The sequence below is a fragment of the Heterocephalus glaber genome, unplaced genomic scaffold (genome assembly GCF_053883595.1).
Source record: "Heterocephalus glaber isolate CG9 unplaced genomic scaffold, H.glaber_assembly_v1.0 deba00001472, whole genome shotgun sequence".
In the NCBI taxonomy this organism is placed as follows: Eukaryota; Metazoa; Chordata; class Mammalia; order Rodentia; family Bathyergidae; genus Heterocephalus; species Heterocephalus glaber.
The window spans coordinates 26,651,305-26,671,194 of NW_028258315.1; the positions used below are offsets into that span (position 1 = coordinate 26,651,305).

A 19,890-nucleotide genomic window follows, 5' to 3' on the forward strand; every position below is an offset into this window, starting at 1 on the left:
CTCATCCCCCAAACAAAGCTGCTCATGTTTTGTTGGACCCCATCCACCCTTGCCCAGGTTTCAGGCACTTAGGGCAGAAGACAGACTATTTTCCAGAACTCTAGGCAACTGTGCCTGAACATATTGCTTCCCGGGATTCCCAACAATGCTAAAATCACATTACTTACATGAGCAGAAATTGGGCTATTAAGACAAATACTGAAAGTATAATTTGGAGTTGATGAACTAAGTTATAAAAGCATAATTCTGGGGTGCTACAGACTAAATATCAGTGTCTCCTAAATGCATCAGTTAAAGCCCTAGCTCAGTGTGATGCACTGGAAGTGAGCTGAGGGGCCACTGAGGTCTGGATGAGCTCACCAAAGGAGGACATGGGGGATCAGTGTCTGTAAGGGAAGCAAGCACCAAAGCCATCTCCCCACCTGAGGAGATGCAGCAGGAAGATGACTCTGGGAGGATCAGATGCCCAATCTGCCAACCTTCATTTTGGACTTCCAGCTCCTAGCTTCATAGTTATGGTAGTTTCATTTGGGTTTTTGTTTTACTTGTTTTTAAGTTTATCGCAAATTGTTTTTCTCAGATTTGTATCTGTTCTATGGAAACACGGTAATCCTTTTTTCTTTTTTCTCATTTATTTCTTCTCTTATTTTCTTGCAGTGGCTTTGCATAGCTTCCAGAACCTGAGAAATAAAGGTCTTAGCCACATAGTGGTACTGTGATATAACAGCCCTGGGTGAACTAAGATATGAGGTTGAGACATGCTGTTACATCTTAGCAAAGACAGCTAATTTACTTGAGTCACTTTCCTAGATAAAAAATGGGTCTTTCAATTTAAAACCATGAAGTTGGTGACAAAGGGAAGAAAAGTCCCCGATGAAACTGAAGGATTCTGACTTTCAGATGAGCAAAACAGGAGGAAAGTTTGGAGAAGCTCTTTGTTTCTAACACTGCAGTTCTCACACAGCTTTGCAATCCTCAGAGCAGACTAAGCACAGGTCCTTCACGCCCACAATTCAACCACAGCCCTGGGGAGGCTGAGGCAGAAGGAGTGCAAGTTTGAGGTCACTCTGGAAAACTGAGACTGTTTTGAATGAATGAATGAATGAATGGGCTAGGGGTATATCTCAGTGGTAGAGCACTTGCTCACCATGTAAAAGGCACTGGCCTTAATCCCCACTACCCCCAAAAAAATGGGGAAGAAAAAAAGTACAAAACAATCCAGTAGATGTATGGAGATTTTGCTTAGTTCAGTGACAATGTTGTCTAAGAGTCAAAATACTGGGAGGACAGATCCTTGGTTCCTCAAGACCAGGGTAGGGCAGGTCATGCCTAGGGTCAGAAAGGACCAGCCCAGCACCACCACTGTAACAGCAGACTGACAGGCAGAGTTGCTTAGCTCCCTCCCCTGTATGGGAAGGTGAAGTCTCTTGTCCTCTAGGGGTGCAGACTTAGTCTCAGGAGAAATGCACCTGTGCAGAGTGTGAACTGCACCTGTGTGCTGCTTTGAGGCAGGTCCGCAGGGCATGTACCCAGCATTCTGGAAATGGGTCTAGCCCCCATTCCACAGAGACTTGCTGATGACTGCTGATGTCCACTGCTTATACGTCACCATGAGCAGCAACTCCTAAACATGAGACATGGCTATGCTGCTCTCACGAAAAAGTTCAAGACAAAAACTAAGTAACAAAGTAATGAGTAGTTTAATTCTTTAACAACAACAACAAAGAAAGTACAAAAACTAAAAGTGATTTGGAAATGACAACAGTTTAATAAACCTTTTACTTGCTGCCGTTCACCTGTCTGAAAAAAGACAGCAACCTTCTTAAGATCCTCATACCTGACAGCAAACTGTTAACAAAACAAACTCTTGGGCCGGGGATTTAGTACAGTGGTGCCGCTGCCCGCCTCACAAGCGCAAGGTCCCAAGTTTGATCCCTGGTACCAAAAAAAACCAAAACCAAAACAAACAAACAAACTCACAAGTGAGCCAGTGCCAAATACTGGTGACTTACAGAAATCAGTGAGGTTTATTTTTTCCAACAAAGATAAGACATGGTTTAATAATTCAGTGTTGGGACATTGGCAAATACTGTGTGCATCTTCGGAGCAAGTGATCCCAGCTATCAGCTGTGGCGTGTGCAGTCAGCCCATGGACCGCCAGGAGGATGGAGGACCCACAAGCCAAGGAGCAAAGCCTGGCACGTGGCTCATACAAGTCTGAGAAACCAAATCTCCCAAGGAATGAAGATATTCCTCGTTTGTTCTTGGCTTTGTTCACCTTAATTAGTAATTTTTGGTTTTTGAAGTAAACACTTTTTGCCATAAGGAAGAAGTCATGTCACTTCACAAGTGGAAACCATGAGGCCGCCAGCTAATACAAACATGTCCTTTCCTTGTCAAGTAGATTTTCCCCCAAACCAGTTTTCATGATTTCTATTATGGTTCAGAAAGAAAATGATTTCAAGTATTCAATTCCTATCAAAAATTGATATCAAAAGTAATAAAAGACCTAATTTCTTAATTCCATGTTTTAAAAAATAACTTAAGAAGCAAGAGGTCTGGCCCGTCACATGTACAAACCCTATGGCATAACTAGAGTTTCTTGAGACATCGTGGCGAGGAGTCCGTGTTTAGCACTTCAATCATTGACCTTAACGTAGGAAATGTCTCTGACACTGCTGGGAGGGTCTTGTATGAGGGGGAGATGCTGAAAAAGAGAAACACAGGGAAGGCATGAACATTAACACCAGTTTATACAAAAGACCAAAGCTCAGGGTTCAGTTACTCCTTGGCTATATTCATTCCCAACAGCCCATGAGAGTGTGAGAAAGGACACCACCAGGACAGCAGGCAGGAGCAGCAGACAGGCAGCCTTTCCATGCAGCAGCCTCGTGTCCTGTGCTGCTCAGAAGCTCAGCCAAGGCCTTGGAAAGAAAACAAAACTGACAGACACAGGACCACGGGCCACATATCCTGCCAAAGAGCTACTGGCCCTGGACTCAGAGAATGCTGGCTTCAGGTCCAGCTTTGCCCCTTCTTCACTCTGTTCTTTCTCTAAGTCCCACTCTTATCTGCAACAGCAGGGACAGAATTCTTAGCTCAGAGTTATCATGAACACTGAGTGAGACAATGCAGGCCAATGATGCTTTAAGACAGTATCTCTACAACATAGGGTTAGGTTATAAACCTCTCCTGAAGTAACTGGTACAAATTCACACTGTAAAATTATATGAGAAGCACACAAATTATGTATGATCTTGTGATCATTACCAAAATGTGTGTAAACTAGAAAGTTCTAAAAATAGAATGTACAGGGACCAGTTAAGCAACAGTAGACCAGACACAACTTTCCCATTGTAATAGAGCAACAATTATGACAATGGCTGCTGTCAAATAGATGTGAGTGGCAAATCTGTGAGAGGTTAAGATGTAAACACAAGGAGAAAGGATAAGAATAAGTCAGGTGGAGCAGTGGCACTTGCTTATCTTGTTCACTATTAAAGGACCTGTGAGTTTGACCTCACACACTGCTCCCAGTGCTTCTGGATGCAGAAGTCAGGAAAGGACAGGTCTGTTGGGGTCTCTGACACACACACAGGGGCTTTCCTACAGCCCCTGACTATGATGCGACGGAGTACCACCTCTTGAAACTGGAGAGAAGGAAAACCCTGGAGAACAGGCTAAGTTACCACTCAGAGGGTCTAAAACAGGATGTGCCTGGAGGTTCAACTTCACTCCAGAACCCTGAGCCCAAGAGCTTGGCACACAGGGTAAACAGACCAAGGGAAATGATTACCTCATTGTATAAATAAAACATCAGTAAATTCCCTTTCACAAATGATTTTCCTTATTTTTTATGTATCACTCATTTTTATCCATAATTCACCTCATATAGCAGGAAAACATTTTAACCTTGAAAAAAGATTAATCCATTGTAATTAGATATTAACTGATAAAAACAAGCAGAACAGTGGTAGTCTTCATGTGGCCATAGGAGGAAGTCCCGTCCCCTCTCCAGCAGTGATGCCGTATCTCAATCCCAAAGCATTACCTTTTCAAGTTCATCCAGCTCTTAGCTATTTTGCTGAAGGCCTCTGAACCAGGGGCTGTCATAGCTTCAAAATCGACTAACTGGAAAAAAGAAATTTAGGAATGTGGTTAATACAGAGGAGAAAGGTTCAGTTTGAGATCTGTCTCACTCACATACCACAGAAAAAGAGTCCACAGATGGGGATGTCATACAAAACCTTGCTCCTCAGCCACGCTCATACCTTGCCCTTGGGGATTTTCCCTGCTACTTCTTTCCCACTGGCCATCAGCGCCCCCACAATGACAGAGTAGGCGATGACACTGTTTAAACAAAGAACATCCTTCAGCAGGGCCTGGCTCACACAGATACCATGTCAACTCTCACCAAGGATTTTCCATCATAAAAGGTGAGATTCCATGTAAGAATTCTTTAGACTAAAAACATTAAATATTTAGTTATACATCAAAATACTTTTTACTTAAAAATATTTTTTGAATTTACTAATAAAATACATACTGATTTACTGATTTAAGGGTAAAATCACCAAGAACATTTCTCTTTCTTACAAAAAAAGATGTTTTTATTAGTTTTCTTCCTAGTTGTTTTTCTATTTTTATGAAACAGTAAGTTTACAAATGTGTCCACTTGGATTTTTAACAACTTTATGAAGCTCATCTTTAAAATGCGTATGTACAATAAACTCTGTAAATGCGTTTGGAGGATGTAATGAATCTAGGTCTCTTGTATTGACCTACATCCTTAACCCTTTTTATTTTTTGAGACAGGGTTTCACCATGTCCCTAAGTTGTCCAGGCTGCCCTAAAACTTGTGATCTTCCTGTCTCAGCCTCCCAGAGTGCTGGAATTACAGATCAGTTATACCACATCTGTTTGTATTAATAATTTTTTAAGCCCAGAGAAGAAAAGCAGAATACCAAGTATACTAAGAGATGAGTAGTTTGGAGCTTTGGGAATGGATGTGAATCACCGGCCTACAAGGTGGCACAATGACTACCGCACCAGTCACTCCTAGACAAATGTAGGGTGGTACGTGAGCGCTGGGGCAGAAGGTGTCTGCCTGGGTGGAGGAGGTGGCAGCAGCCTGCAGGACCTGGTATTGAAGCCACAGTGATTGCCTCAAGGAGCTGTGGCTCAGGTACCCAGCAGGGATGGATGGCAGGAGCATGGGAGGACTCCATGGAAAGGGAGCTGATTCCTGGGTTGTCCACCAGGTGCCTACTAGGCAGACAGCACAGAGGCTGCACAAGGGCTGGGGGGTTGAAGGAGTGAAGAGAAGGTGAGGAGGAGGGGGGAGGAGGGTGGCCACGGGAGAACCCCCGGGTCAAGGGCAGTTAAGGAGGGAGATGGCAAAGCCAAGGGAAACCTGGCAGGGCAGGGCCTGGGTACACAGGGAAAAGGAGCAGTCTGGACATAGGGACAGGCGACGATGAAGGTCTGCACAGAAGCAGAAGGAACCAGCTTCCAGCTTCAGGTCAGAAGTAGGAACAAGGGGTGTGGGAGGATAGAGGCTGCACTCTCCACTGTTAAACATCAGTCAGCAGTTGATTAGAGGACAGAGGACCAGTGCCAGAAGCTCTGCCCAGGGCCATATAGTGCCAATGGTGCTTGGGACACAAGCCTTGCACATGTCATTTACTCAGTGGAATCGCTAACAACCATCATGTTGAAAATATGATATTCATGTCCTTATTGTTTCAATGCCTTTTAAATATGGAAATAAAAATTTTTTTTTTTTTTTTTTGGTACTGGGGATCGAACTTGGGTCCTTGCACTTGCGCAGCAGGCGGTGAAACCACTGAGCTAAATCCCCGGCCCCGTTGGTAATAAAATTGACTACCACATTTAGGGAAATCTTATATTCTAAAACATGAAAGGTACTCAAGTATTTTAGCCAAAACATGTGAAGTTCAAATATGTACAATATGCCATTTTCATGATTTACTACACAACCTACTGAGAAAAGGGAATAAAAAGGGAACTCCAGACAAATCCCTTGTTTTAGCTGCACCTTACAACCTTCTGATCCACTTTTATGAGTAGCAAGAATTTATTTAAAAAAATTAAGGAAGGATTGGTGATCCAAAATACATTAAGGTTAAAGGTCAGCTAATGGTGGGGCGGGGGAGGAATGAAGGGGTAGGATAAAGGACTGGCAAACACCAAAACCCAAGGGTAAAGAGCACCTTACATGGCACACAATGACACTTCAATAAGCTTTTGGTGGATAAAAGCTCCTTTTCCTAGTAGACTTTTGCAAGTTATTTTAGAGCTACCATTTATAATTCTTTTGATATTGTAGATAGGAAATAATTTTGTTTTCAATTGAAAATTAAAACCATAGAAGGAAGGATAAGTCATAGGGAACATATCTTTAAATCTAGAAAAATCTTGATCCCAGGGTATCACTTACCTAGATCCTCGAGAGAGGGGCATTAAATTATAGAAGTAATAAACCAAGGACAAGATTAAATTGCAGACAGCATCAGCCTCCTAGAAAAAAGGACACACAGGCTCATGAACTTAAACTCCAAGTCACAAATGGACTTTCAGAGGTGATAAGATGCATAGTATCATTACAGCAGGTAAGGGCTGTTGCTTCCTCTCCTCTCCTCTCAGACCCTGACAATGCTGCTCACTGCATTTCCTAGCAAGAGGCACACAGACGGCTTAGCCTGCAGCAGTGTTTCCCTGCTGCTTCTAAACTGCTGCCTTTCAACAAACACAAAAATCTTAGTTCCTCTAATGTTACTTAGAATGTTAAAATACGTTTTGTATTAAAAATTAAGTCCTTAGCAGCCCCTAATAGGCTTTCTCAAACAACATGTGTCCCTGCTCAAAAGAATCTGATCAGCCGTGTCTGGTCTTTTCCATTGAGATTTAGGTGATAAAAATGCTCACAGAAGAGCTGATTAAATGTCAGAGAAATTATGTGAGAGGGCAGGCTACCTAGGGAAGGGGCCACAGGCCAGGGCTGCTATCTGCCAAGTCAGCCAACTTCAGTGGCGCTCACTGCCATCAGCAAATCAGACTGCATCGGCTAGTTTACCCCAAAGCTCTTGCAGGTGTGCAATTGTGAGCAACAAGCACACTGAAAGGAAGATAGGAGAGAGGGAAAAACAGACATCTTCACCATGGACCAACTCTTTATTTAAATGTTATCAAAGCCCAACTACCATAACATGGCACAGTACTGACAGTATGAACGATAAATTTATCACACCCATTACTGTAGTTGCTAAACACAGGAAATTTCTTGGCTATATGAGTACTAACAAAAGAAAGATTTGTGGGTCAATTCAATATGATTGCAACCATAAGATGTGCAATCTCAAGGAAAGTTTAGGCAAGGGGTTAAAAATGTTTCCAAAGAATCACAGGGAAAAAAATGGGGAGAGAGAGAAACCTACCCCAAATTCTGATGAAAGAATCAGTACTTTTCCTTTTGCTGTCAGATCTTTATAAAGTGCATCTATTTCAGCATGATATAATTGTGTCCTTTCTTCTGTGGTTTGAGTTTCCACAGAAAACAGGATATTTCCAACTCTGAAAATACAAACACAAATGTCAAAGGCAGTTATCACATAGTCCAAATGGCCTGAAATGAAAGGTTAAGAAAAAACCAAGTAGCACTAGGCCCATGTGGCTCTGAAGGCACCTCCACACGTGCTTGCCTTCCTGACTGCAGATAGGTGAGGTGTGCTGCTCAGGAATGCACCTGCCATACTGCAGTGAGGACAGAGCTCTGTGGTAGCTTGACAGCATGTGCTCAGATGAGGTAAGCTGCAGTATGGGGCAACAGCCACACAAAGTGCTGAGGAACTGAGACGACATTAACACACTTACACACTTAGTAATGATTTTCTCAGCCACTCTGCTTATGGTTCAAGATCAGGGGCAAGAGCTACATGAGAAGAAAACCCAGGGAGTCTCTGGTTGTCCTATGTCCACACTTCTGAGCCTCCACAGAGGCTCTATGGAGGACACACACTTGCATTCACCAAAAACACTGTTAGAAAACACTCTTAATACCCAGTACTACAAAGAAAGCAGTGGCTGCCTCTGCTGGAGGGAGGGAGAGAAGAGGCCACAGATTATGAGATGAGGCTCAGGATCATAAGCAGCACATCAGGGGTTCAGAAGAGGAAGTGACCTGATCCAATCTGGAAGGCATGGAGAAAAGTGGGATCCCTCCCCACTCTCCAGTGCTGGGAACAGAACCCAGGACCTCACACATGAGAGGCAAACACTTTATCACAGAGCCATATCCCCAGATTTTTTTTTTTTTTTGGCAATACTAGGGATCGAACTGAGGACCTTACGCTTTCGAGGCAGGCACGGTGCCACTGAGCTAAATCTCCGGCCCTCCCTAGATCTTTTAAGATTCTGAGGTAGTCTCACTGAAGTTGCCTCAAATTTGAGGCTGTCCTCAAATTTGCAATCATTCTACCTCAGCCTCCCAAGTAGCTCAAAGTACAGGCATGCACCACTGTGCACAACCAAAATCTGAGATTTTTACGCAAGAAACGGCCTAAACATGGGCCCTAAACATGAGAGGGAAGGGAAGGATGAAAGCAGATACTACAAAGTGGAGGTGAGTTCAGGATTAACAGGCCAGGTCCCCACAGGAAGATGTGCTTTTAGGTATGAACGAATGAGAATGATTCTTATACTGAACAGCACTCCCTAGAAATCCTTCTATTGGGAATCACCTCTATCTCCTGGAAGTCCTCTGTGGGGAATCATCCCTATCTCTCAGGAAGTATTCTGTGAGGAATCATCTTTATATCCCTGAAAGTCCTTCTGCGAGGAATCATCTCTATCTCCCTGAAGTCCTCTGTAGGGAATCATCTCTTATCTCCCAGGAAGTCCTTCTGTGGGGAATCATCTTTATGGGGAAAGTACCTTGATAAATGGCTTGGGATACAGATGGAGACTTCAAAGACAAGAAAAAGACATAAAACTGGAAGTTTCTAACACAGCGTTTACTCCTGAAGGTTGTTTAAGTTTTGATATGGAGGTTGAAGAGGTGGCTTCTTGTGGTTTGAGTAAAAGCTTTGAGAAAACCAGAGCCCAGGCGGAAGAGGAACCAAAGAAGGAGAGTCACAGCTGTACCGATGTGCTTGAAGAAACCTTGAGGGATCGGGAACTTCCACATCTATGCCATCAAGTATGGTGAGGGTGTCATTTAAGGTACCTCCATCCAAAACTCAAGGGATATGGAAGCTCCTAGACCAAGTTGGGATTTCAGATGCAAAGAAAATTGTAGCTAATAAAAATGCTCACCACAGTGTAATGTATAAAGTAAAAAAATGAGAAACACCCTAAATAGTTAATAACAAAAAAATCAGTAGGAGAAAGTCTACATTTATGGAATGGCATAGTATGAAATTGCTAAAAATGATTATAAGAAAATGATTGGGCACTTGTCTAGCATGTACAAGGCCCTAGGTTCAATCGCTAGTGCTATAAAAAAAAAAATCATTTAAAAAGAGAGAGACTGGGGAAAATGATCATAACATGATACTAAGGGTAGAAAAGATAGGTTATAAAATAATATATGTAATATAATCTCAGCTTTTAAAGAAAATGATTTGATTTTTATTTTGTTAATTTTGCTTATCTGCATCTTCTAAATTTTGTACATCAAGACTGTGCTACTCCTGTAATATATTAAAACCTGTATTTTAAAACTCCTACAGTGGCCTTCAGTGCCAATCTCTAACCCTGTTTTTCATTTTACAGTTGAAGGACTTTCACCCTCCAGGTCCCCACCCACCAGGACCTCTGAACCCCCAGGACAAGCTGTCCACAAACACATTCAACCCTTGCTCCTCAACAGCTGAGGCTGCTAGGTCCAGGAGAGGCAGATGATAAAGGTATGTGCTCATGGGTCTGCTATGGTTCTGAGTGCACACCGGACCTGGACACTTTCATTTCAGGCTGTACCACCAGGGGCCACACCAAGCACACGCCCCTCCTACACTGCCTCCAGCTGCACATCCACACCCTGCAAGCACACATACTTGTCCCCTGTGATGGTGATCGTGAACCCATCGTACTCCTTCCCTTGGTCTTTGAGGCTGGGAACTTTCGTGTTCACGGTGAACCCGTCCTTCGTTTTGGTATTAAACTGCTTTCGAGGAAAAAGAAGATCCATGTTACTAGTGTTTAATTCATCAAGACTCTGAGGCTACTGTGCAGCACTGACCTGGCTTAGGCACACCTAAGTGGGGTCATGGAGGTAACCTCACACAAGAGACCATGTGCTCTGTCCCACACTGACTGAGGAAACCTCTCCTTGTTCTCAGACCCAATGTGAGCTCTACAATCCAAAATCCCACTTGTTGACCCCGCAGAGAAGGTTCAAAGCCCTTTAGCCAGTGTGGCATGGCGCACTGGTGGCATAGCCTGAGCTTGTCAGGTTCCACCTTGGCAAGCAGTAACTCGACTCTCAGGAGAGTATCTGTGAAAACCCTGAAATGTCAACAGGTTCTGTCATTACTCCAGGAAAATCTCCCAAATCAGGTTACTCAATAGTACCCCAGTTTTCTTAGGTCTGATGGGCCTGGTGAGAAGCTACAATACAGCAGAAGGAGGTACTGCTTCTCCTTCAACTCTGGAGGGAAGGTTGTCTGTGACAGCAAGCCAGGTGAGGGACCCCAAGGCTGGAGGCGGAAGAGTATGGACTGAACACATGTGCCCCTGCATGGGCCATCAGGACCACAATTGGTACAAAAGCAGGAGGCATCTTCCTTGGAGAAGGTGGCTTTCAGAAGACATGTGCTGATGCTTACGTATGCCAGTCCTCACTCAAGCCTCACAACAGACAGAGGGAACCAGTTATGGAAGTATCTTAAAGAAAGAACATGGCCCTGGGGCACCAGCCAGAATGGAGGGCAGAATGCAAACCAGGCTCTCCTGATCCCCAATACTGGCTAACAAGCTATCTCTAAGGGTTGAGGTCTATTTAACTTGGTTTTCATCAGTAGCATGTTGTGCATTTTGAGGAAGCTGCTGGCATAGAACATTTTATCACCCACCTTAAACGTGAAAACACTTTGCTTACAGAATTCTGTGTGAGTTTGTAAAAATACCAACATATCTACAATCCTTAGCTAAAGCTGGGTGCAGAATGATGAAGTGGGATATCACTCCCTCCTGCAAGAACAAGCACCTTGCAGACAATTGGGATGATCAGTTATCTCGCATGCCCCACCTGCACCTGTTCCTCTGTGCTCTGCTCAGGCTCAATCACCTGGCCAGTGCTCTAGCAAACACTTCTGGAAGAAAACTGGGGTGAAAATGGGGCTCCCCTCATGTTGCCTTGTGTCAAGAATCCCAGTCTTTAACTGTCTGAGCCTGTGGACAGCTGTCTTGCATTCTGTCTTCTGATTGTTCAGTGGAAGGACAGCTAAGGACTCGCTGTAACCAGAGGCCAAATTCAACTGTATGGGTTGTTTTTGGTTGTTTTGTTTGTTTCTGTTTTTGGTGGCTGGTACTTGGGGTTTAAGCCAGGGACCAGCCCTTTATTTTAAGACAGGGTCTCACTAAGTTGCCTGGGCTGGGATTGAACTTGGGATTTTCCTGCCTCAGCCTCCTGAGTAGCTGAGATTATAGGTATGTTGCCACTAAACCTGGCTGAAAAATATACATTTTTAATGTTCCTTCTGGTTCCTGTATTAATGGTTTCCTCACAAGTCAATTTCTGTTTGACTCTAATCCAGTGTTATTTTTTATTTTGGTTATTACTCCAATGTGTTTAAGTAACTATGGGTATCATTCTTTAAGAATTTATAACACATAACATAGTTATAAACATTCACTTAACAATTAGGAGTTTTTTTAAAGTGTTGTTGGTATATTTCCCCTCTAAAATCCAACTGCAATTCTGTTGATAAATTTACCTTCATAATTGGAAGAAGGTCTTCCACTTTGTGCACCTTTTCCAGAGCTTCTCTGACTTCTAACAATCCTTTAGGGTTATTAGTTCTTAAAGAGAGAGGGAAGGTAGGAGAGGGCACCTGAGATTAATGAATAAATGTGATAACAGAAAATGTGCAATAATCCCAATAATGTGTAACTGTGACGCTAGGTGTAATTAAATAAACTGTCCTGAATCACGAACAGCTCAGTACAGTTGGCCTCTGCATCCATAGGCTCTACATCCCAGATTACTGACCCAGGATCAAAAACACAGACTCTGTACAGACATTTTTCCTTGTCATTATTCTGGAACAACGCTGTGTAATAACTATTTACAGAGCATGTATATAATGTTAGGTATCACAAAGAATCCAGAGATGACTTAAAGCACTTGGGAAGAAGAGCAAGGGTTATGTGCAAATATAGTGGTACCTCGGTTCATGAACTTAATTTGTTCCACGATTTTAGAAAAAGACGGCCATGCTTGTGTTTGTGAGGGAAAGATGGTCACAGTTCATCACCCAATGCAGAGTTCACAAACAAAAATGAAAAACAAGCCCAACTGTTTGCAAACAAAAGCATTCATGAACCAAGGTACCACTAGGACCGTGCCATTTTATGGAAGGGACTTGAGGATCAGAGGACTCTGGCTTCTGTTGGGGGTCCAGAAGCTCACCCTCCATGGATTCCAAGGGATGACTGTACTCTGAATGGAGGGCCGCAACTACAGTTCTAAATAATGGCAAGGTTTAATCCTACCAGGCTCTGGGCTGCAGCTGAGGACTGAGGGATGGCAGCCCACCTAGAAGATACAAAAGGGTGAGCACTAGGTGGGCAGTGTCTGCATGGGGGAGGTTCCTTATAAAACCTTACTTCTCCTAGTTCTATACTTCAATTAGCACTGTGCATCTTTTTCTTTCTCAAGCTGCTCCAATGAAAGCATCAGGCTAGTTTTTACATGAATGTCACATTTAGAGAGCCATCTCTAACCACAGAAAGCTAACAGATAAATTAGAAGAGAGACTGGAAATACCACAGTACTGTCAAGTTAAAGACACTCCAGATGATGTTCAGGGATTCTGTGATGCCATGACAAAGGTGGTCAATAAGTGACAATGAAAGGTTTAAAAGTCTAAACAGTACATAAACATTTGATCTAGTTTGTCAATGGGCTTACTTTTTACATTTCACAAAGAGAACATATGTAAAATTTATGAAATTACTATGAGAGAGAAAATTAAAGTCTTACCCATGATAAACAAGAATTCTATCTTTAATAAAATGAAGTATTTTCTCAAAATATTCCAGATATCTCATGTTAATCACCTGTCCCCTGAAGGCAAAAACAAGAAAATTAATCTTTTTTTTTTTTACAAAGGAACATGTTCAAAGCAACATCTAATTTCAGTTAACTAAAAACAAAATAGAATTGCTTCAAGAATAATGCAGCAAAGACAAGTCTACAAATGGGCTGGATGAGTCAATGAGTGGGAAGACAGCACATCCCAGGAGACTGCTCCTGGCTCTCCAGGGCTGTCCTGGTAAGGAAGGTACCAAAGTGAGAAGGAAAACATTCTAGAGCTGGAAGGAAGCTCAGATGTTGATGTCATCTGCCTCTAAGGACCCTCAGGTGACATCCCATCCACACCTTGGTCCTCTGTATCTGCCAATGCCCTCCTGGCTCTCAGCTGTATTCCTTTTCTTTGACCACTCCAAATATCATATCCCTCACATTTCTATCCTCTTTTTTTTTTCCTTTGAGCTCTCTTCAGAACTTCATGGGCTGTAACATCTGAAAAAAAATACTTAATCCAACTGCCCCCAGACATCACTCTCTGGTTCTCCATAGGCACCTCACACCTCAAGACCTTGACTGTCAATCAGAAACTCACTCCCCACTCAGCACTTCTGTCCACCTACCTTCTTTCCTGGTGCTATGCGGTCAACCAGAATGACTGCATGCCTGAGCTGGAGCCAGGCAGCCTTCCTCTGGTGCCATTCATGCTCCTGCCCACCACCAAGCTCCTGGCACCCCTCCTGAGTGTCTACTTCTTCCTTACCAATGCACTGCCACACAGCCCACATCAAGGCTTCTGCACCCATACCCAACTTTAACTTCTTCCCTCACCCCTAAGGTTGCTGCCCCACTGCAAATCTGTTCATTTCATCTGCATCCAAAGTGATCATCCAAATGTGCAGATCTGTCCATATCACTCCTCTGCTTCCAATCCCTGGAAGGTTCACCATCATCTTAAAAAAAAACCAATTCCTTAGCATGGAATATGTTTACTCATACTAAGGCTGCCATATATCATTCTAGCCTCAGTTTCTGACACTCTCTCCACTGCACACTGGCCACCAGCCATAAAGAATGAGTCAGTGTCCTGACCTTGCGAACTTGCCCAAGGGTCTGTCACTCACCACCCTCTTCTCTCCACTCTTCTGACAACTCTGGCATCACTCAGAGGCTGGACCAGGTATGCCTGGAAGGCCAGCACACAGACCACTTCACACTCCACACAGCAGATGCTCTCTGCCAGACTGCATGCCTTCTGAAGCCAGGGGCCTGTGCTCCCTGCTTTGTCACCACCACAAAGCACACCAATGCACCAAAGGACATTGGCTCTTGGTTACAGATAGTTGGCTGAATCTAGCTATAAATGTCACAGATTACTTATGAGAAGTAGAAAGTTACAAGTTACAAGGCGAAAGGAAATTTATTTAGTAGAAATTAAAAACATACAAATGACATTTCCAATAAAACCCAAAATTAAGTGTTATAGTTACACAGAATAACATTTTCTTGATTCAGTTTTCTGGAACTAGAAGCATTTCAGATATGATACAAGTACCACATTTGTAAATTTCACCTAAAATTAAATTCATTAAAAGACATGCTAGTAACATGGATCTCCTTGGAGCTGATTATTCTTTAGCATTCTTCATCACTTATTTAGAGGGTGGCTAAGCACACAAAGAGGGGAAGAAGTGAATATTCTGTCCACGTGCCCAGTCCACAGAGCTTCTGGATCAAGCCTAAGCTCAGGGCCCCCAACTTGCCCCAGAGAACCGTGGTGATCAGCCAGTGTTACTTCCCTGAATCCTGTGGGTCCTGGGAGGGAAGAAGGGGAGGCTCTCTCCTACCCTAACAGACTTGTTGGTGTATTACAGTAAATACAGCATTCTCCACCCAATTATTTTCTGTGATGTTTCAGAAACCCTTAAAGATGGACACCCTAGGTCAGTGATAGCAAACCTTTTAGAACTTTCAATGATAACAAGCAGCCCATTGTGGAATGTATGCCATAGCTTTGCTACCACTGCCCTAAGTCAAAGCTGGGCAGCCCACACTCCAGCTATGCTCTGCAAGATGAGAGGAGCCTGGAAAGTGTGGAGGCACTGCACTTCTGTCTGCAGCTGCATTAGCAGGAAGGGATGTGGCAGGACTCTACAGTGTACAGCAAACTGTATGCTTCCTGTTGAGGTCATCAGGAAAGGAAACATGGACCACTCAATCTCCAGGCCCATCTGCCGAGAACACTTCTGTGAAGGAAGGAAGATGCACAAAAGGATCATACCTGATTAAGTTGATGTGGTTGTTGAAACCTCTGCTGAGACTCTGTGCTGGCATCTGATCCAGCCACAACACAGGCTGGTCCGGGTCAGCAACCCTGTGAAACAGAGCTCATAAAAGCTGGAACCTTATGACACCCAGCCACATTCAGAACATTCAAAATATGATGTGGACAAGTCTTACAAAAATGAGTGTAAAGCACCTGCTGGTCTATGACATCTAAAAATATGATGCACATTCCGGATGTTTCAGGTGGACCAGGTAAAAAGCCAACCAAGGTTTACTAGCAGAGCAAATGAATATCATCAAAGACATCCTCCTCTATATCTGCTGATCAGCCAGAAACTCCCAAACTGCAAAGGGGCCTGCACTACCCCTCACTCGAAGCGGCCGCAGGTAACAAAGACTTCTGCAGAGACTGCTTCTAAAATGCTTTGTCTACCTAGCAGCTCAGAAACACACAACAGTCACCTCATAGACTGCGAGCAGGAGTTTGGTGTATTTCAAAGAATAAAGATGGCAGCAATTTCTGGCAAATCTTAGAGAGAAAAATCTAACTTATAGGGCCTAAAGTTAGGAAGCAAAAAGGGATTCAAACCTGTTAGTGAGAAAAGACTGATATTATCTGACAACATCAGGATGTCTAGCATATTTCCAAGAAAGCACTGGTTACCTTCTCCACTTCACTGCGATGTCAAACATGTCCCTCCACTGCATCAGCCGGGTTTTTCCATTCATGCGGACTTTCGAGTTGGTCCATGTGCGCTGGACAGCTTGCATGACTTCCAGTGCTGCCAGACCCATGGCTACAAAAGAGAAACACTGAGAAGGGAGTTCCCATGAGCACCTGCTTCCCCCAGTCTCAGGGACCACTCAGGAGTCATCACATATACAACCAGAAGCACTGGTGACAGAACATGACTGAGGCATGTCTTAGTCACAAAGGTCCTACTAAAAGATCCACACCAGTATTTCCTCCCAACTCTGGCCTGGTGAAACAGCAGAGGTTCTACTTCTTCCTTACTTCTGTGGTGAGAACTCAGCTTCCTTATGTCAGCTGTTGGACTGGACACTTATATTCTAGGTCTACGTGAGATCAACAGCAAAAATTTAGCTGGCCCAGCAATCTTCTCTTAGAATTCAGCCTGAGTGATTCCATATGCTCCTGTCCTGACCTGTGTAGACTGGAATAAGAACTAGGAATAATTTTTTTTTTTTGGTACCAGGGAATCAAACTTGGATAGGAATAATTTTTTTAAAAGCACAGTGTGAAGCTGAGTGTGGTGATACATGCCTGTAATTCCAGAACTCAAGAGGCAGAGGCAGGAGGATCACCAACACATATGAGACCAGCTTGGGCTACATAGGGAGTTCAAGGCCAGCCTGAACTACATAGTAAGATCTTGTCTCCAAAAAAAAAAAAAAAAGGAAAGAAAGAAAAAAAAAGGACAATGTGGTTTAACATCCTGCTTCTACACTGGAAATACTTCCATGTCAGGACAGTTTCTAGGATACCTCTGTGTATTCTCTTGTTTGGCAGGAAACCAGGGGTCTCATATTGCATCAGCGATCCCAAGCGATCAGCTACACAGATTAGCTCCTGTACCTCAGGCTTGTAACTCTCAAAGTTCTGATGTAACACATCCCTGGAAGAAACATGCACACAAAGACTTTCACAGCACACGTTTGGTAATCCAATTCCCCTGAAGAAAATTCACTTCATCCACTGGAAAAGTAACCAGGAAATCTTATGACCACATAGATCCTCATCTGTGTCTAATCTGCTATTTAGCCTATATATTAAATTCTTTAATTATTGGATTTCTACTCCTGTAACATCTGGTTATCTTTAAAAAGAAATCTACCCAGTCATTTCTGATAATCTCATTTCTGCACACACCTGCAACTTCTTCACAATTTCTTTAAACATTTCATTTGGAGTTATTTTTAATCTGTATCCCCAAATTCTAACACCTAAAGTCCTTGAGGTCTCAATCTGTTACTTGTCATTTCTGCTGTCACGTGTCACTGTAATGATCTTGGTTTTTGATTCTCATCCCAATGGCCTTAATCTGTCAGGATCCTTGGGGTTGCCCAAGCTGGCATTGCTTTCCTCCGAGGAAAGAAGAATTTGCACTTGCTTCTCTTGAGATCCTGGTAATGCCTTCAGTGTGGGGTCATTTCAGCAAGACCATCCTGCTTACTCCCCAAGGCATTCAGCAGTCGGTATGGCGGTTGTTAGAGGCACTTACCCCCAGAACACCTCCTCCCAAATGTGCTAACCATTCACCAGTCTAGTTTGAGTCTTCTTCCCTCCTCTCTATCTCCTATTTTTTTCTTTTTAGAGAAAGGGAAGGTCAAACTTTATAGAGATTTCTCAATTTTAAGGCATTGTTAGTTTCCCAAGAATTAATTTCTATTCTGGATCTAACCGTTTTGTACTGACAAAGCCATTTACTAAATCTGTCTTTGTCACATTATAGTAGTAGCTACCCAGCAGTGAAATTTTAAACTTCCAAAATGTTAATATTTTTTAAAAAACACAGCAAAAAGTTATGCATTTCAAAGACTGCTTTTAGCACATGTTAAGTATAAAGACTGTTCTTTAGCAGGAAAGGTCAGATTAGGAGAAAAAATAACATCTATAAAGTATGAGGTGTGAACGAAAAATACGGTGTATAGCCAATGTAGCACTGTTTGATGGAGTGGTTTCCAAAGGAGATAAAATTGTATCAGCATATACTCAAAAGACATAAGAAGTTAATGAAGTAGGAGTTCTGAATCCTAATGAGCAGCCAACTCTTAAATTATATGCAGGACAGGTGGGCTATTTGACTGCTGGGATGAAAGATGTCACTGAAGCACAAATAGGAGATACATTGTATTTACATAATCATCCAGTAAAGCCCTTGCCTGGATTTAAATCAGCAAAATCAATGGTATTTGCAGGAATGTAACCTATAGATCAGTCTGAATATAATAACCTCAGGAGTGCCCAGAAAAACTGACTTTAAATGACTCCAGTGTGACAGTACATTGGGATAGTAGTCTTGCCCTGGGTGCTGGCTGGAGGTTGGGATTTCTTGGACTTCTGCATATGGAAGTTTTCAACCAGCGACTAGAGCAAGAATATACTTCTGTTGTTTTGATAACCCCTACCGTTCCATATAAAGCTGTTCTTTCATCAGCAAAACTGATAAAGAAATACAGAGAAAAAGAAATCACAATAATCAACCCTGCACAATTCCCTCACAATTCAAAAGTAGCAGAATATCTACAGCCAGTTGTTCTGGGCACTATTATCACACCAGATGAATACACTGGAAAAATAACGGTGCTTTGCCAGGCTCGAAGAGCAGTTCAGAAACATTTGATATTTATTGATCAAAATAGAGTTATGCTTAAATATCTCTTCCCTTTGAATGAAATTGTGGTAGATTTTTATAACTCTTTGAAATCTGTCTTCTGGATACGCTAGCTTCGATTACGAAGATGCAGGCTACCAGACTGCAGAACTTGTAAAAATGGACATTCTCCTGAATGGAAATATTGTAGAGAAGCTAGTAACTGTTGTACACAAAGACAAAGCATACTCTGTTGGGAAAACCATATGTGAACCTCTAAAGGATTCTCTTCCTAGGCAGCTGTTTGAGATAGCAATTCAAGCTGCTACTGGAAATTAAATCATTGCAAAAGAAACTGTGAAAGCCTATAGGAAAAATGTTTTGGCAAAATGTTATGGTGGTGACATTACCCGAAAAATGAAACTTTTGAAGAGACAAGCAAAGGAAAAAAAAAAACTGAGGAAAATTGGCGACATCAAAGTCCCAAAAGATTCTTTTATAAAAGTTTAAAAAACACAATCTAATAAATAATTCAGAATTTAAAACTATTGTTAAAAACTGTACTGTTTTAATAAAATTTTATCATGTGTTGACAAAAAAAAAAAAGAAGAAAAGAAAAATATGGTGTATAGTGAAAAACATTTTTTTTTTTATTTTGGTACTGGGGATTGAACTCAGGACCTTGCACTTGCGAGGCAGGTGGAGGCACCACTGAGCTAAATCCCTGGCCCTCAAATTTTAAAAACTTATTACAGTAAAAACACAATGCCATAAATCTCCTTCAAAACAGTCCCTCTCACTTTGAACACATCTCATCATTCTTTCTACTTTCTGAAGCAGTTCAAGTAGTCCTCTTTCATAAGTGTCTTTAGTTGCACTGCCGTGGCTGCCTCTATGTCCTGAATTGATTCAAAAAGTTTACCTTCCATGGTCATTCTGACTTTGAGGAAGAGCCTAAAGGTGCACAGTGTAGACAAGAGTGAATAAGGTAGACAAGGA

The 19,890-nt window shown here is 42.5% G+C and overlaps 1 protein-coding gene and 1 pseudogene across 8 annotated transcripts in view; one reads left to right on the top strand and one right to left on the bottom strand.

Moving 5' to 3' along the window:
* Nucleotides 1–1,998: 1,998 nt before the first annotated feature.
* Nucleotides 1,999–19,890, bottom strand: part of Ttc13 (tetratricopeptide repeat domain 13) — a 61,036-nt gene continuing 43,144 nt past the window's right edge. For 4 of the 8 annotated variants that reach the window (XM_004854671.3, XM_021266421.2, XM_004854668.3 and 1 more), the window contains 11 exons: nt 17,063–17,193; nt 16,221–16,353; nt 15,552–15,644; nt 13,223–13,306; nt 11,955–12,039; nt 10,074–10,183; nt 7,458–7,593; nt 6,461–6,540; nt 4,272–4,350; nt 4,052–4,131; nt 1,999–2,707 (listed from right to left, as the gene is read on the bottom strand). In XM_004854671.3, the coding sequence (XP_004854728.1) occupies nt 2,593–2,707; nt 4,052–4,131; nt 4,272–4,350; nt 6,461–6,540; nt 7,458–7,593; nt 10,074–10,183; nt 11,955–12,039; nt 13,223–13,306; nt 15,552–15,644; nt 16,221–16,353; nt 17,063–17,193 (1,126 nt within the window). In that variant the 3' untranslated portion in view covers nt 1,999–2,592. Of the gene's footprint in view, nt 2,708–4,051; nt 4,132–4,271; nt 4,351–6,460; nt 6,541–7,457; nt 7,594–8,759; nt 8,936–10,073; nt 10,184–11,954; nt 12,040–13,222; nt 13,307–15,551; nt 15,645–16,220; nt 16,354–17,062; nt 17,194–19,890 lie in introns of those variants that run through there. The other 4 variants (XM_013075809.3, XM_087181886.1, XM_004854669.3 and 1 more) reach the window with 2 other exon arrangements.
* On the top strand, nt 18,183–19,422 carry LOC106010196 (translation factor GUF1, mitochondrial pseudogene; annotated as a pseudogene).